Consider the following 19025-nt stretch of genomic DNA (forward strand, 5'->3'; position numbering starts at 1 on the left):
AAACAGCGAGATCTTAATTTTTATGGGCCGCAAAAAAGTAAAACTAGAATTTTTATAAAACAGTGCCTACGTTCTGTAACTCTCTCATCGAGAAATTTCTCGCATGAAACACGCAAATCGGAACAAAAATAATGTGAATCGACACAAAAATCATTTTCTCACATTCGTTTGTTTCTATAAACAAAATTTTCTCGCCTTGAAACATTTCTGAATCAAAATGCTTGACAGACTGGAAAAATGTGAATAAAACTGTGTCTGTAAGAAAATTATCGAGATAATTTCTCGATTGAACTGCCAAAATTACTCACAAGCAAAAAGGATGCGAGAAAGTAAGATATTTGAAAAAATTTGATAATCTTGCATTAAATAAGAGATGTTACTTCTGAAATAGTGTTCACCGTAATTTATTTTTGTATCACTTAAATTTTTAAAATAAAAAAAAAGAATATTAAAGAAAAAAAAAAAGAAAAAATTACATGCCCTAACTGCGACTTGAACTCGGTACCCTCCACTCGCTGACCGACTGCTCTACCTTCGGACTACCGAGCCTTGGGATACTTAGTGCCAGTTGTACAAACGGGGATCAGCTTTGGTTCAGGAATTTATACCACTGATTTCGGCGGATTAGATGCGGGTGAACTTCGGTTCAAGCATGAATGTGGCTATTTCGACACATATGAACCTTGAACCAGTGCTAAACTTCATCCTTGCTACCGATTTCAGAAGATAAAAGTTGCTAATCCACGGCTTAAATATTTGTACAACTGGCCCTTAAGGCTTAACTACATACACCACTTTTTGAAAAAGTACAAAAGTGAAAATATTTTTTTTCTGGCTAGCGCATTTTTTTTGTGAAAAAGAGTATAAAAAATGGTTTTTTAGACTAAAACATAAGCTTCTTGCATCAATTGTTTTAATTTTCCAGCCCGAAAAATGATACACAAATTTGTTTGAAAATTTTCCCTTTTGTACTTTTTCACTTTTTGAGCCCATGTAGTTAAGCCTTTATTGTAAAACTATGTGTATATGACGTTTGATGGCCAAAGGTACAAATATTTTCCTTTTTTTTGACAGTTTCCAATAATTCCAATGGAATAAAAAATTTGCAGGGGTGCTTCTCACATCGAGATTCAGACACAGGTTATTTTTCCAAATAGTGAAACGTATGGAATTTTTGTTTCAAAATTTTTCGATGCGAGAAGTTCTCGACTAAGTTACAGAACAGATGTATAAAAATAATAAGAATTGTAACATTAATGTTTACTTCCTGATACCTACAATCTCTTATTTACTTCTAATTTTTTTACCAGACCAAGGTGTAAGTTAGGCTGGATCTTATTTCTCTTAATAATAAAAAATATTTGCTTGCATCAGAAGGTTGTGTGAAATTCGCAAGCGATTTTAAATGGTGGTTTCAAATTGTCCCAAATTTGACTGAAAAAGATTTTTGAAATTCGGTCATATCCACTTCATAGAAATTTGGAACTTAGGCTTCGGAGTCACACTAAAACTCAAATGCCTTTATTTCCATATCATTCGACAATTATTCTATTTTTATGAAAAAAAAAAAAAAACAAAGAATGCCATCCTAGTTCATTCATGATTTAACCTACCGTTGGGTTAAATCAGAACATTCGCTTCCTAATTCACGAGATCTTATAGGTAAATTAGTAATTTTGTTTTCGAGTACATTCCATATTTATTTGTTCATTGAAAAAGAGGTGAATGTGCGTTGAACAGAAAATATAAATTATAACCTCAAGCCTGGTACGCAAATCGAGATATATTTTAGCATATTTGTAATTTTAATTGTTCAAAACTTTAGATCCGATACCAACTGTCGAAAAAATTAAGCCGAGATAAAACTTATCTGAGCATCATATTGATAATTTCTATGGGACCTAAAATTTGCCTCGGATCTGTGTACCAGGCTTTAAGCTCAAAATTATCAAAAATGTCGAGGGCCGCAAAGTTACTCGTTGTGGGCCGCATGCGGCCCGTGGCCGCAAGTTTGACATGCATGATCTATATGGATCAAGTGGGATAATAAAAAACGGCTAGTGTCAAACAAATTTTCGCAAATTTTTTTTATGAGAGCGTTATTTTGTTATTCGTTTAAGAAGCATTTTAGGTAATGACCTATAAATAGGTGAATAGGTCTAATAGGCCAAAAATTCTGGCCATAAAAAAATCACAAAAAACCGTGAAACACCATCACGATCATAAAAATCATACATGACAACAAACATCCTCGATGTGCACCTATCCTTAAAAAAAACATCCGAAAAAAATAAATTTCTCCCAAAAAAACCCTTCATCATCACCCTATCACACATCTTCATCTACTCCCCACCAGATGGAAAACCGTACAAAAATTACATTAACCAGAATTTTCTAGCAGTTTTATATATAATTTCATCTATCTACCGCATAGTGATGCTGCATTCTACTTGGTCTCCCAAATATGCATCCGGGTAAAAAAATACATGATGGCGAACCTGACTCGAGTAAAAAAATGACGGACACGAAGTCGCTGTAATAAGAAATTTTTAAATAATATATTACGGTTTAATTTAATCGGTAATTTGTTAAAAATACAAGAAAATTATTCAATTAAACTTTCTAAATTCGTTGATTATATTTTCAATTCGATACGACATCGGCAAATATCTAAAAATTGAAATTGAAAATTTTTTCGAAATTTTTTTCCCTTACATTTTTTTTCCTTCTATCATATTCTTCTTCTCTCGTAAGCTGTCTATTATAAGTTTATGTGAATGTGTGTTTCTTGTAAAAATTGAAATGAAATGAAAAAAAAAAAAGAAGTGCTCCTCCTCATCATCGTTTTTTTTTTTCGTTTCGTTCGTTGACGAGAGTTCATTAGAAAAAAAAAGTTAACAGAAAAAAAAATCGAATCGAGAGAAGATTAATTTTTTTTTTAGAAAAATAAAATTTGGAAACCATTTTTGTATTATTTTTTTTTATATTCTCCGCGACCCACAAAGAGAAATGAACAAGGGAAAATAAAATATTGAATAATCACAATGTGTGTATAAATTTCCCAAAGTTCACTTCTCCTTGTTCTAAGCAACCAACCATTATTTTGTGTCTATTTTTTTCTAGGTTTTTCTTTGTAAATTAAGAAAAATAAAAATATTAATTAAATCTGTTTTTTTTTTCTTTTTGATTGAAACTTAAAAAAGAATTGAAAATTTCTGAAAAAAAAAATAAGAATCATAAAAAAATAGTGAGAAAAAAAAGTGAAATAGAATTATAGAAAAAAGCAAGCAAGAGAAAAAGAGAGAAAGATATATTATATCAAGAAAGAAAAAAAAATGAATAATGAATCTGATAAAAAAACCGATTTAAATGTGTGTAGTGGTGTTAGTAGTAGTAATTCAACAACAACTAATACATCTATCCCTGTCATTGGTAGTGATAATTCTTCACCAATACTATCAACATCAGCAGTTCCACCAACAACAACAACAAAAGCAGCAGCATTAACTGCGCCAACAACGGTGACGACGACGGTGACAAAGTCAAACAAAAAATCGCAACCATCATCATCATTATTGTCATCCTCTTCTTCAACGTTGTCGTTGTTATCGAAAAAAAAGAACAACAACAACAATACTACAATTGAAAGAATGACCAAAAAATCGTGCAAAAATTCAATGGTAGGTGGCGCAGCAGCAGCAGCGACTGCTAGCACATCAACTGCAATTAACAGTAATAATAATAATAATCAACAAAACAATAATAAAAATTTCAACAAAAATAATTTGAAAAATCAAAAAAATAGTGATAGTACTAACACTACTACTATAATACCAGCAATGGCGGCTTTGGCTACAGCAACGGCAACTACAACATGCACTACTACAGCCACACCGCTAGGAACATTAAGCGGTTGTATTGGTAGTAGTGGTAATAATAATAATAATAGTAGTAGTGGTGGAATAGTAAGTATGATTGGAGGTGGTAATAATGGTGGTTTATTAAGTAGTGGTAGTAGTAATATAAATAAAAGTAGTAGTGGTAATGCAAATGCAAATAATGGCAAAAATGTGTCCAACACAAATACCACCAACAACTACAAATTGGCGACGACGATGGCGATTACATCGTCGCCATCGTCATCTTCTACCTTAACTATAATGGCTGCCGTGGCTGGCAATGATCCTGCTGCTGCAACAACATCAGCATTATCGTCGTCCTCTTCCTCCCCCACAATACCAATACCATTATCTCCATTATCAACTTTAACAACAACAACAACATCACCTGCTTCTTCATCGTCTTTGTCGGGCGGATCAGGATCGATTCTTTCTTCGTCCTCCTCTTCAACGAAAACTAATAATAATTTAGTAGTAAGTAGTAAGAAATCAACTACTAATCGACAACAGCAGCAGCAAAAACAACAACAACACCATCAGCATCAGCAGTCTGACCAACCGCCACCACCACCTTTACCTAAACAACAACACCAACAAACTAGTACAGATATTTGTGGTGGTTGTGTTAGTATTGGTGTTGGTGGCGATGATGTTGAAAATGCAGTAGCCGCAACAAAATCTGCTGGTGGAAATGATCAATGCAATGCATCATTATTATCATCATCATTACCAGTACCAGCATTAGTTTCAGCTGCAACAACAACATCTTTGTCTTCTTCGGTTGCATCTTCTTCTGCTACTACAACTGTTGTACTCACTCAACAACAACAAACATCAACTTCAACATCATCATCAATTCAACAACAACAACCACAAAATTCATCATGTTCAGCATCATCATCAATATCATCGAATTCTTCATTATCATCGTCTTCAGTTGGAATTGTTAATGCAATATCAACAGCATTACAAAATATTATCACAAGTGATAATTCAGATACGGATACTGAAGTATTTCCACCACCAAGAGTTACTGATTTATCTGAATCTGATGAGGAGTCTGTGTCAGAGGTAAGATTATATACATAACATTTTATGTTTTAAATTAATTTTTTTTTGAATTATTTCCAGGAAATTAGGTATTTGTATAGGTTTTAGGTATATCTCTACTCATCTTCTGAGTCATTTTTTTGAGTTTTGTTTTTTTTTTCGAGTTCTTTCTTTTTTGTTTAAAAAATTTTTTTTTTGTTCAGCAGTGGTAGAGGTAAGAAGAAGTTTAGGTTATGCATTCAGGTTGAAAAAAAGATTTCCTTGGAATGTTACCCCGTTTGTATCTATGTCCGATTTAAAGATCGAATTGAATCTGAATCGAAATTTCGATCCAGGTATACGGATAAACGAGATCGAGGAATCGAATTGAAATATAATCGAAAACACAATTATTCTTTTTAAAATATAGACAGTAAAATAGAAAAATCTAACAAAAAACTAGATACAATAGCTGTGTTTTTTATTTTCCTCGTGATCCGGATCAGATCATTCTTTTTATTAGCTTTACAACAAAAGCAGGATTTCGTTTTGTTATTGTTACGCAAATAAATCAATTATCTGATCTGGATCACGAAGAAAATAAAACACAGCTAATAATACATACTTGCAAAAAATGAGTTTGCAAATAAGAAGACAATTTCCACCAGAACTGATATCTCCAGTCTTCAATTCGTTAGGTATATTATGCATGTTTTCGATTCGATTCATCTCCCCGAGTCGGATCGGATCGACAAATACGGATTCAATTCGATCCAGGTATATATAGACCTAAATCCTGATTCAATTCTGATTCAAATCCCCTTATAACCAGGGTATGAGTAATTTTTTCGAGTTCTTTCTTTTTTGTTTTTATTTTTTTTTTGTTCAGCAGTGGTAGAGGTAAGAAGAAGCTTAGGTTATGCATTCAGGTTGAAACAAAGATTTCCTTGGAATGTTAACCCGTTTGTATGTCCGATTTAAAGATCGAATTGAATCTGAATCGAAATTTCGATCCAGGTATATGGATAAACAAGATCGAGGAATCGAATCGAAATATAATCGAAAACACAATTTTTCTTTTTAAAATATAGACAGTAAAATAGAAAAATCTAACAAAAAACTAGATACAATAGCTGTGTTTTATTTTCCTCGTGATCCGGATCAGATCATTCTTTTTATTAGCTTTGCAACAAAAGCAGGATTTCGTTTTGTTATTGTTACGCAAGTAAATCAATTATCTGATCTGGATCACGAGGAAAATTAAACACAGCTAATAATACATACTTGCAAACAATGAGTTTGCAAATAAGAAGACAATTTCCACAAGAACTGATATCTCCAGTCTTCAATTCGTTAGGTATATTATGCATGTTTTCGATTCGATTCATCTCCCCGAGTCAGATCGGATCGACAAATACGGATTCAATTCGATCCAGGTATATATAGACCTAAATCCTGATTCAATTCTGATTCAAAGGGTATGAGTAATTTTTTCGAGTTCTTTCCTTTTTGTTTTTATTTTTTTTTGTTCAGCAGTGGTAGAGGTAAGAAGAAGTTAAGGTTATGCATTCAGCTTGATAGAAAGATTGCCCCTTGCAATTGGTATTTTTAATTAAAATCGTGTAGATAATACAGAGTCATTCATATTAAATTATGCAGGTTTCTTATGGTAGTTTCTTTTGGAGATGGTAAACTTCTCATGAGTAGAAATCAGGTACTAACTACACATCCCATCTACTCGAGCAGTAGATCATGTGTTAATTCTATGGAGTTTGGTATTAACAGCATAAGTCCATTTTTTTCGAAAATGAGTTAAGTATGCAGAACTATTTAAAAAAAACTATTTTTGTTTGGTCTTAACAGCATAACTCTAAGTAAACTAGTTCTAAAGATATTCAATGGCCCTAACCACACTTAACTCCTTTTTTTTTTAAATTATGTTTGATCATAATGGCATAACTCCAACTTGGGCTGTTTTGATCAAGCAAAAATGTTTAAACTTTTAAATAAGTGTTTGGTAAAAACAGCACAACTCAGTTCCTTTGTTTTTTTGATCAATGACGGGTAGTATTTTAATCGTTTGATTCGTTTAAAAAATACAAAAGTAAATAGCGGTAGGTCCGAAAAATTTAAATTCTAAAAAAAAAACTAATTCAATATTGGCACTAAGGACACAACTCGAAATAATCTTATTCTTGTTTGGTCAAAACAACATATCTCACTAAAACCATAATAACTACGCTTAAAAATTAACATTGTTTAAAAACAGAAAACAGTGGCGTGGAACACAAACCACCAAGTGTTATGTACATACTTCAATTCGCTGAATTTGAATCTGAGTCCCTTTTGACCCCATCAGGTCCTGATTTTGAATAAAGGTCGGTTTTTCTCTTAAAGATCTAGGAGGTTTTAAATAAAGTGCAAAACCGCTAACAAACTGTGTTATTTTGCACCTTACTTAAAACCAGGTACTTTAAGGGGCAAAACGAACTTCAGATTCAGATTCCGTACATGAAACACATAGCCCTAGATAGTTCGTTGTATGTTTTTCAAATATTTACTTAAAATGTTTGTAGATTCAAATAACTGACATACTGACAACCTCAGGATAATCACTGGTCTCCTCAAGGGCCACATTCTACAAAAATACCGCAAATACTCAATTTTCTAAAAGGAATTAAGTTAGAGAAGAAGCTGTAACATGAGGAACCAACTCAGCCAGCTTAAAATGGGGCATAATAGATCTTATAGGACGCAGAGCCAAGATGAACCCTAATTATATTTATCAATCAACCTATCTGCAATACAAGGTCTTTCCTTAAATAAAAGTGTCAAACACTGAAATAGGGTTGCCTCAACCAAATCAACCCAAAATATCACTGCACATGCATAATTATCATCATAAGGAAACTGTCCTTTGATATATCAACTTAATCCTATTTAACTACCGAAAGAGCAGTTTAAATATATAGACACTCCAAATTCACATAAAATGGTAATAATTCGAGTGAATTCAAGTATCGTTCCTTATTAAATTAATGTTATGTTAGAGAAAGCAAATCTTCTCACTGAAAACATGTTTCAGTATTGCATAGATTGCCCAACAATTACAATAATTTTCTTTTAATTTTCATATTAATTAATTTTACTAGGAAATTGAAATACTTGATTCAATATGTTTACAAAAACATCACCATTCATTTTGAAGAAGAAACAATTCGCAAAAGTACATAGCACATTATGATGATAAATAAAATTAATACATTTCATTATAACATTGAAATGGGGTTTTCCATTACAACGAGTGTGACACATTTCTAAAGTTTTTGTTTTTATTATTCGTTATTAGTTTTATACATTATTCCTGTATTATTACTTAATTATTTATTTTTAATATTATTTAAATCTTTTGTAAATGAAATGTTGCCTTAGAAAATCTTGAAAAATGAAGGTTGTGGTTTGTTATTTTCCAATGTCTTAGATACCTATTCTGTGTCATCAATTATTTAGTACATTCAATATTTTTGACCCTACAATAACAAAGGATTATTAATAATAAATAAAATTAATTTATTATTGTTTATTGTACCTTGTAGTAGAAAAAAAGTTTACTCAGCTAAGTACTGTGCATATACAAATTTGTTTTGTTTCGTCCTGGAACAGCTCATTGTCAAGATGCAAAATTAGTTTATTTTCAACACAGTTAACATTGACTTTTTTCTGGTATTATTAAACCTTTTAGCATTAATTCAAATGAAGTCATATTAGAGGTCAAGACTAAAATTATAAAAAGTACATACTTAAATACGTATGTACAAAGGCTAAGAGCAAGCCAAGAAACATTGAAAAGCATTTTCTTTTTTCATTTCATTCAATGAAAGTAGGTTAGCTCATTAGATCTCGTAAGCTGTTTGATGATTTCTCACAAATAATTTAAAAAAAAAACTTTGGATCGCAGATCATTTCTTTATTACAGATCTAATTGAAGCTGTAATCAATTAAGACAAGTTGTGTATAATTACACTGTGATCTTATTAAATAGTAATGTCAAATGTTTTTTGGTTTTGTTTCTTTTTCAAATTCTCTTGCCCTCTGCCCATAGTTTGTACCCATTCATTTTAACAGAACGACAGAATTTTAAAGATAGAATCGAAAGTTTTTTTTTCAAGAAATGAAATAAATTTTTAAGCAACGATACAAACATTGAAGTGTTGCCAATGAACTACAAACATTCACTATTCAAAACATTTTTGTCCTTCCTTTCACCCAGATCGATATCAGTGCTCTTGTTGCTCTAGCTGTTTGCTATTCGCAAATACTCGATTTATTTATTTATTTATTTGAGTAGCTGAACTAAAAACCTTACACAAAGTAAAGTTACTGAAATGATCTTTTAGTTCACTCGTTGATATGGATAAAAAAGGCGGTGTTTCACCTCACGTTGTCTTTGATCCCTAGTGTACCTTGGATAAAATTCTTGGGATCTCAGACGGTGTACATACGCTTTTAAATCAAATGTAGCTCTGTTTACTTTTGTTTGTTCTTTTCTTGCTATGAAATCGTTTCTAATTATACCTATGTACGCAACTGTAGATGTAAGCGAACTTTAACTTTAAATCGCACGATACTTGTAGGCAGTTCACGTTGCTTGTTATGTGTAATGTAGCCTAGTGATGCATATGTTGTTTCCGAAGAATTACGGACCAAAGGATGATGCCACTGGCCCAAAATTCACACCAAACAGTGACTTTCTACGTATTCTGACATCAAGTTGAGGTGAGATGTCTATTAAGTGAGAATTACAATGAAATTTTTCTTAAGTTGTCATTAAGTTCAAGATCATATTTAATTGCTTCAGATAAAGTGAATGCAATGCACTCTTACCTAAGTTATACCTACCCACTAGTCATAATAAAATAAATATTCGCATTATTCTCATCGTCAATAAAGATAAACTTGTTTTGCGGAAATTTCTTATTAATCCGTTCACACATGCTTATGATGAAATAAAAAAAAAAAATAATATAGAGGGAAGTATGTAGTAGATAAGCCCCAGTGTGCCACCAACAGCTTCGCTATGTACCTACTTTGCATTTCCCAATGACAAAGAAAGAATGAAAAAAAAAAAAATATAAAACATCTGTTTTGTGCCAGTATTTGTCGCCGATTATAAGCGTGTGTAAACTTATTTTTAGCTTTTTCTGTGACGTGTGTCTACTATTTGTCTAGCACTGTTAGTATAACAAAATATAAAAAAAAAAAACAACTATAAGTTGTTGTAATTATATTTTTATTTTTGTCCTTAACACAAATTTATAAAACAAAAAAGAGAAAAAAAAAACTTGCAAAACACTTAATTTTAACTAAATATCTACTTTGCCTCATTGCCTTCCTGTGTCACAGCCCCTGTGTAGATACACCCACCTCTCCTGCTGTCCCCCTTTTTTGCTCTTTTTCTCTTGCTTGCATTCAAAAAGGAAAAACAAATGAATTTGTCAAACATGAGAATGAGAACCAACACACATCATCTAATGTCTCTCTGAACATGAACACCACACAAAATTATGTAGAGTAGAGACTCGTTTTGTTGATGTTGCAATGCCTTTTGGTTGATAATCTTATTTGTTGGTTTGCGTTTGGTCAATAAAAGACAAGTATTTGGTAGTAGGTACTAAGTACAATGTAGGTACTTTGGTACTAGGGAAAGTTTTTATTTTTATTTCAAACTCAAAAGATTCATAAAAATTATTATTACATCTCTCATCCTCTCTTTATTGCCATCCCCCTTTGCACAGTGGTACAAGAGGGCGAAAAAATCCGTAAAATCTTACCTATGGAACGGAATTAAATGAAATTTTGCACACATGGACAAAATTTGGACAGCATTTTTTCATTTTCATATTGACAGTTTTTAGATTTGCAGGGTTGACTTACAATGCAGGCTTTGTGCCGACGGAATCAAACATAATAAATTTATAAGTACATTAGTACACATAATTAATTATTTATATTAGTAACTTAATAATTAATAAAAGAGCTTCTTCACTCAAAGAAAGATGTTATTTTTTTTTTTTGGTTCAGATCTTAATTTGGTTAGGTATAAATGGATCGGATTATATCAGGATCATATGGATAACATATTATGTATCCTCATTTGTTGATAACCGACAAAATTTCCTGGAGTGATGGGTCCTATAGGTACTTGTAATCCTTGTAATACTTGGTCCTGTACTTGTAATCCTTATTCCTGCATTCTTGGGCCTCTTCTGAAACTGATCCTACTCGCAAGGATCACTTCTACTCCGAGTAGCAAGATTTTGTGAACAGTTGCGAACATGTGAAACCAAAGGTATAACGATATCGCGAGCTTATTTGTCTATCCACTATATGTCTTAAATTTTTGGAAATTGATTGAAAAATTGCTGCAAATAACTTTCAATATGACTCCGAATCCGGTTATCATTCTAATGTCTATTTTGGTGATATCTAATTTTCGAAAAATCTTCTCGAAGTGTTGATATCATTCGTTGTTCCAGTTCCTTCCTTTACAACGGCAACTTTTATTCCAAACTTTGATATGGATTCCGCTTGAAATCGTTTTTTCTTCCTCTTCCTTGATAGCACGATTGGTCTTATTAGTTCTCCATGCCTTAAAGCTTAGGTTATATCGCAGATGCAATTACTCCATTAAACGAGTTCGTGTAGTGATGATATTCCTAGAACAAGAGAATGTTGGATTACAATTTGAATTTATATTTGAATGAAAGATAGCTATCTATATATTTTTGCCAAAAATAAAATCTTAGTTGCATTCTAACTAACCATAATTCCACTGTGCGTCGTCGCTCTGTTTGAACGAACGAACATTTTTATTTCTCTGTTTTTAAGTTTAATTCTTCTCTGCATCATCAAATGAATTCCCCAATGAGTTTTTGTGTCGGTTTGGTCCCCCTCTTCTTTCTCCGCCAATGTCGTCGTTCGTCGTTATCGTTTATATCGACGAAAAGCCTTGTGGCTGCTGGCTGAACTCTGAGATATGCTGCAGAGGCAGGCAGTGTGTAGTGTAGAGCTTCGCGGAGCAGCGGACCTACTTTCCGAAATTCACCCATACACACCACAATACACCAACGATGACGGCGACGGGGTTTATAGATTATAAAAGATTGCAAGAGACGACGAGAAAAGCGTGAAGGGTGAACCCGATACAATACTATCATACCATCATGCAATGCATCTGTGAAAGCCGATAGTGTACATGTATAAACTTGCGAGTTCATTTCACCTGCCCTGCAGTGTACATATTTATACAGCCGGCATCATAAATGTATATGAACACGTACAATATAAAGATACAAAAAAGTTATGTGTTGGTGCATTGGTGAACTACAACTACACATACATAATAACAATTTATAAAAAAGAAAGAGACATATAAATTGACAAAATTCAAAAAGAGAGAGACAACTAGAGAGATGACAGAAATTACTCATAATCAGGAATTTTTCAACTTTTTTTTTTTCTTTTTTTTTTGTTCCTCTTCTCTTTTTCCATTTCAACTTTTTATTTCACAAAAATTCCACAGAATATCATAAACCATACGACGACCCTTTTATAAAAAGTTGCACTCATAAATTTGCACGAGTTGAAAAGGTGTTTTAAAATAAAAAGCTTTTTTAAAACCATGCAAAGTCTTTAACTAACTCTCTTGGTCAAGTCTCAAGTATAGGCCTAAATCAGTTTTTTTTTTTCTTTTTTTCATTTTCATCGTCTTTTATTTTCTTTTTGTTTAAATCAATATTTTTTTTATTTGAGGTTATTTTTTTTTTTTTTTAATAAACAAAACAAGGTTCATTATTATTTTTTTTTTACTTTCCATTTTCAGTCTTTTAATATTTAAAAAATCACATGTTGTGTGTAGTTTTAGGTATAGGTATTTGTGTAGTTATTTGCACAGTTGTGTTACTTTGAACTTTTGCCGTACCTTTCTTGCTAATCATAGATACATATTGTAGGTTAGGTTTTAGGTAGGTATAAACGTTGGTATAAATAAGTTAGGTATGGTATAAGGTTCAAGCTTTCATTTTTTTTTGTTTTTGCTATTTTCTAACAGTGAAAATAAATTTCTAGATATTTTCAACTAACATAAAAAACAAACAAAAAAAAAAGAATCCCTAAATGCATGACTCCTGTCTTAATTAATTATTTGTTAGGTAGGATGGTTTGGGGGGTAGTTAGGTAGGTAAAGGTATGAAAACATAAATGACGAAGCAATACAAAAAAAAAGTCTTTTTTATAACCTAACTTAATTCCACAAGGAATCGGTTCACATGTTAAATAATTTATTTATAACATGTGTTCATTTTTTTTTTTATTTTTTTGTATGTAGTTAAATCGACAACACAAAATTATTATTTAAGTTTTTTTTTTTGTTTGTTTGTTTTATTTTTAAAATGCGCAGTAACGGTTTAATTTAGATTTTCCAATTTGATAATCAAGTCATTCTAGAAATGTTTATTTCTAGTACCTAGGTATGTGTGCCTATTATAATAAATTGGAGTAAAGTACAAATAGTGTTACTTTCTCCAAAACTAAATTATCTGTAGTGTTTGGTTATAACATTTATACTACCAAAATGGGTAGGTATTTTTGAACTACATATGTGTCAAAAATATTTATTAAAACAGTATTGAACTAAAAATAACACCGGCACACAAAAAAAAGTCATGTACATACCAGGAACCAGACCTATCTTTCTATATTTCGAGTCCGTTTGGCCCTGTCACCCTCCAGATTTGAGTAAAATGCAAAAAACTTAAAAAAAGTCATAAGTCGGATTCAGCGTGCCCATAGAAAGATATAGGTCTTGTCGGTGTAATTACAGCCTACTCTCAATCTGCGTTTAGTTTCCATGGTAAAAATTGGTGAAAATGATCATTAATGTAGTCTTAACAAAATTTTTGAATATAGTCACATTGTTTATACCAAACACCATAGATACATAATAATATAATAGGTATTCCGGCCGTCAACTTTAGCGGGACGCTGAGAAAAGGTCCTTCACCTACCTACTACCCAATTGTGAATTATCTTTTATCTACCACCAATAACTCTTTGCATCCTTAAAAAAAAAGAAGCATCCTTCTGATTTCGAAATCTAGTTCTAATATCACTTTAACGTTAGGTTTCATTTTGTTTTTCATTATCTGGATATTTGTACACTTCTCGTTATCAACAGTGTATGACTCGGCGAAATTTCTGTACTATTGTTGATACACCAGAACTCTCACGATGTCCGAAAATGAAGTAGTTTACATTTTTTTTAAGGACGCAAAGAGTTATCGGTGGTAGATAAAGGATATATAGTACATAAAGAACCTTCAAAAACAATTCGGTGTACTGGTTACCCAAATTAAAAGCGCTGTAATCTTTTAATGGTGAATAGCAATTACTCCCGCACTTGAAAGCATTCTGTACCGACCAGCGTGTTTTTTTTTTCCTTCTTTAATCTAAAGACTATATCCCAAGATATGTTTGGGAGAAGACCGCCTTCTCAGAAAAAGACCGATTTGTGCTTTATGGAAGATAAACAATCCATACTAGCCTAATTTTTTTAAGACATTGTAGAGAACAATCTGCACCAGAGTGTCGAAAAATTAGGCTAAAGATGGATCGTTTATCTTTCGTAAAGGTAATGAGCCCAAGCAAAACTTGGTCCTATTCTCAGAATTCCTGATCAACCGTTAATTCGTGTAACCATAGTTTTGGTTGCTAAAATACTAGCAAAGCTTCGTTTTAAAGATTCAGTAAGTGTGGAAGAGATGTAGTTATTTTCATCTTTCTTACTCGTATGCATCTTGCCTACAAACGCAACGTAGACTCCCCTAGACATGACAGTGTACGCACATACAAATCCTTAAATTGCTTATCAGCAAACTTCTCTAGGCTAACATATTACAAATATGAATTGAAAAATTCAAGTTATTGTAGTCGAACTGAAAAAAAAACTTTAGAAATATGAAACATTAATTTGTATACCCTATACGGAGCCAGAATTCTTGTAGATACGAAGAATTCTACATACATACAGTTATTTGAAACTGTTATTTACTTATTTCTTGTTCTTAACTTTTTGCACATTTATAATTCCGCTACCACCGGAAGCAAGAAATAATTATTTACCAAAAGAAACAAAACTAATTTGCATAAACATCAATTTATGGCATGTAGAGGACGGAAGCTATTAAAAATTAAGAAAACAACATCATCACGGATCACATTGTTTTTCTTTTTTTTGTTTCAAAAGAAATGGAAGCATAGTGTAAAGTAAATATTTAATCTAATGCGTGCAATTGTGTAAATCAACAAAAACTGCGAATTTCAGATTTATTTGGGCTACCATACGGATGTGATTTGGATGTGCCCATAAAATAGCACCCAAATTGTATGGAATTCCATGAATATACACAATTCTTTTAAAATGAAGTCAAGAAAGAAGACTGCAAATTGCCACTGTATTTACAGGTAGTCCTTTATCAAGCAGATTTTACAATAATCATGTTAGATCGGCAATGGCTAATTAGTTATAAGTGTTGGGGAAGATACACTGAAACTTAATGGTTATCATTTTAACCCTTTGTTCCCGGAGTAACTTTTTTAAAAAAAATTTTCACGAAAAATTACAAAAATCTTGAGAAAAAGTTTTGATATTTTCTAATTACACACCAAAACGAAAAAAAAAATAATGATTGAACTAGTAACTACAAACCAATGTGTTTTACCAAAAAGTCTTATTTAACTAGTATTTAGATTGAAAAAGCCAATTTTCTGATGAAAAACATGTTTACATATTCCATAGATTGAAGAACTATTATAATCATTCTCTTTCAGTGTTACCGTTATTTAATTTTATAGCTCTAAGCTTAAGGCTACTTGAAAAATTGATAAAACCCTCACAAATCCTGCATTTTTTTAAACTAAATATTAACTTTTATACAGATATTAAATTTTTTGTTGGTCGTACCACTCATAATGCAATAGCTTATGCAATAATTCTCAAATTTTGGTTATTGCAATAAAAAATAAAAAATTATTAATAGGTGGTTTCATGGTGAAACCACTAGGAAGCAAAGGGTTAAGGCGATTTTGATTTTGTTGGAAATTCAAAATCACCCGGAATAATTAAGAAACCTTGTGAAACTGTTTTATTGGAACAAAAATGAAATGTCCAATTTCTTTGGCGCATACTTCTGTCGATTTCAAATAGGAATAGAATATATTAAAAAGCACTACCCAATAATACGCTCTATCTTTTTTTTAAACTAAAAAATATTGTCTAAAAGCTTCTGAAACTGTTTTTATAAGCATGCCAAGTCAAAGCCATTCGAATAATTTTGAAAAATGATATTCGATGTGATGAAAAGTTGAGAGATAAAATCTCGCGATTTTATACACCTGTGACAATAAAAAACACAAACAACTTTCTTTAATAGGCTGTTGTTTTGGTGTAAGTTTTTACATGATGATTTGCCAAAGTATACTTAAAAAAACGTCATATACACTCTATGAGTATCACTACTATTTCGAGAGTTAGTCCTATCGGAAATTCTTTAAAAAAAAGGCCTACAATGCCTTAAAATACAAAAACTATAAACAATATGACGAAAAATATGAAAGCCGGAAACACAAAATAGTTTTCAAAATTCTTTGTTAAACTAATCATTTGAAGCGAATAAAAATCACGTATTTATGAGTGTAGGCAACATTGAAGTGAATCAGCATCTCCCATCCATACAAATAGCATCCGGTAGGTAGTAAAATGCAACTTATTGTTTGCAGTCATTCAAGGAAATGGATCAAAAGTGACAAAAATAGAAAAAGAAAATAAATGCTATGTTAGCTAATTGTGTACCTTAAAGTTATTGTAAAGAAGCGATATGGGATTGTAGAGTAGACTCTAAAAGATAAAATTTATTTCTTCAGTTTTCTGATTAACTTAAAGTTTCATGAAACAAGAAAGTATCTACTTCATACACGTTTATGTTGGAATTAAATCTGCAAAACTTAATGATTCGAATCCAATCAAATGGGACAATATGACTCGAATCCAATCAAATGGGACTAAATGTCTCGAATCTAAGCTGAATTCCAAAATAGGGCACATAGCCAAAACCGACAAAAATATTCCAACTCAAAACATAACACTTTTGTATAGAATAAACACGATTTTTAATAAATAAATGTTTGCATTGTAGGTATTTAGTTGTTAAAAATAAAAGTAATAACAAACCATATTCATTCATTCACTCATTCATTCATCAGAGTCGCTGTTTGGTAAAGCTTTTTCAAACATTTTATTTTTATTATTATTAAACTTATATCTGGCACTACCACTGTTGATTGACGTGCATTATACTTTATACCTACATAACTTTACTAGTTATGTCGTCGAGCTGTTGTGAATAAAGAAACAGAAACACATTATTTGCTTTTTGTATATAAAAAAAAAAATAAAAACAGAAAAAAAAAAAACGAAAAAAGGTGCCAGTTCGTGAGTTAAATGGTGTTGGAGATTTCTTTTTTTTGTTTTTTATTTTTTTATTAATCTAACATTCCACTGCAAAAAAGACAATGAACTCAAGGAAACACAAAAAAATTAAAAAAAAAAATCTTAATTGGAAATGTGAAATCGTCGTTTTCGTCGTCGTGTTGAGATGAGAAAAGAACAAGGGCGCAATTGCAATTTTTTTACATGGTTGCATATATTCAAGTATCTATCTATATCTACATATTAGACAATGTGATGATGATGTTTATAGTTCTATGTGAACGCAATCAATTAAGTTTCTTTGTCCGTCATCATCATCAGCATTCATCAAGGTTTTTCAAAAATAATTCAAAAGTAATACAGCTATGGTTAAAATAATAGAAACACTCCTTACACCCAACGAAAATTGTTAGTTAAACTTAAATTAGTCGAAAATATGTACAGTTGTGTTCAAAATAATAGTAGTGCCTGCAACAAAATAACACTTGTTATATTTACGGTGCTTCTATGGTTAAAAATTTAATTTCTTTGATGTCAAAGTTTGTAACGGTCAATTACTAATAAATGTATCGTAATTTTAAAGTGGAAAAGAAGGTGCCAAATAATTTTTCAATGATTTTTGGTTGTTCTTTCGAATTTGACCTGTTCAAAATAATAGTAGTTAAAGTTATTTTTTAAGAATTTAAAAGCGGTTTATAACTTAGAATATTTATTTTTGGTTTAAAAGTAAGTACTCATATAATTTGAAAAATGTTTCAACAAAAAACGATTTGTTTCGGTTTTAATCTATTTAAAGTTCGAAGAGCAAAACACTGCAGTTCGGATAACGGAAACTTATACGAAAGCTGCTTGAAGAAGGGAAAACCTACTTGGAAATTCAAGTTTATATTAGGATGCTCCCCTACAATGGTAGCCAATGCAATAAAGTCAACGAAAGACCCGAAACGCGCGGTAGAAAAAGAAAAAAGACCGCCGTAGATGACAGGAGTAATGTCCAGACGAGCAAAGTTGAGCCTTCTGCATCGTTGTTTCACATCCAGAAGGCTTTAAGCCTGGATTACAGTGCAGTGAAAATTCGGAGGCGAATGTTAAACACTAATTTGTACGCTTGAAGTCCACGAAAAGTTCCGCTGTTAACAAAGAAATATGTTTAAATTCTTAAATTTTCGACCCTCCATGTTTAACTGTTTCCGTCGTATACTTTGGAACATATTCCGTATTGGGTGGACGTCGGACGTATTCTGGAGATCCAGTACCACCAAAGGGGACAAATATGCTCTCATCAGTAAACAATATGTTACGCCATTACTTTGCTGGCCAGTTTATGTGGTCTTTTGCAAACTGGATACGCTTTTTAACATGTTTCGCTGATTTTTTTTTTGCTTAATTTCTTCTAGTACCTGTATCACCCAAACTAAAGTGCAAACAAAAACTGAGGGCGGATTTGAATCATAGAAAATAAAAAAACAGAGAACAAACTTCATAAAACATAAAAAAGGTGCAATTTTGTCACCAATGTCCAGTTTTCTCAATAAATTGTGGCAAAAATTTAC

At 31.8% G+C, this 19025-nt stretch overlaps 1 protein-coding gene across 10 annotated transcripts in view; it reads left to right on the forward strand.

Annotated features, from left to right (window-relative positions):
* The first annotated feature begins 2425 nt into the window (after window positions 1-2425).
* LOC129916974 (ankyrin repeat and KH domain-containing protein mask) overlaps window positions 2426-19025 on the forward strand; it is a 38431-nt gene continuing 21831 nt past the window's right edge. For 8 of the 10 annotated variants that reach the window (XM_055997250.1, XM_055997253.1, XM_055997255.1 and 5 more), the window contains exons 1-2: window positions 2462-2580; window positions 3204-4970. In XM_055997250.1, coding sequence (XP_055853225.1) covers window positions 3336-4970 — 1635 coding nt within the window. In that variant the 5' untranslated portion in view covers window positions 2462-2580; window positions 3204-3335. Of the gene's footprint in view, window positions 2581-3123; window positions 4971-19025 lie in introns of all 10 variants that reach the window. The other 2 variants (XM_055997251.1, XM_055997252.1) reach the window with 2 other exon arrangements.

The sequence above is a fragment of the Episyrphus balteatus genome, chromosome 3 (genome assembly GCF_945859705.1).
Source record: "Episyrphus balteatus chromosome 3, idEpiBalt1.1, whole genome shotgun sequence".
In the NCBI taxonomy this organism is placed as follows: domain Eukaryota; kingdom Metazoa; phylum Arthropoda; class Insecta; order Diptera; family Syrphidae; genus Episyrphus; species Episyrphus balteatus.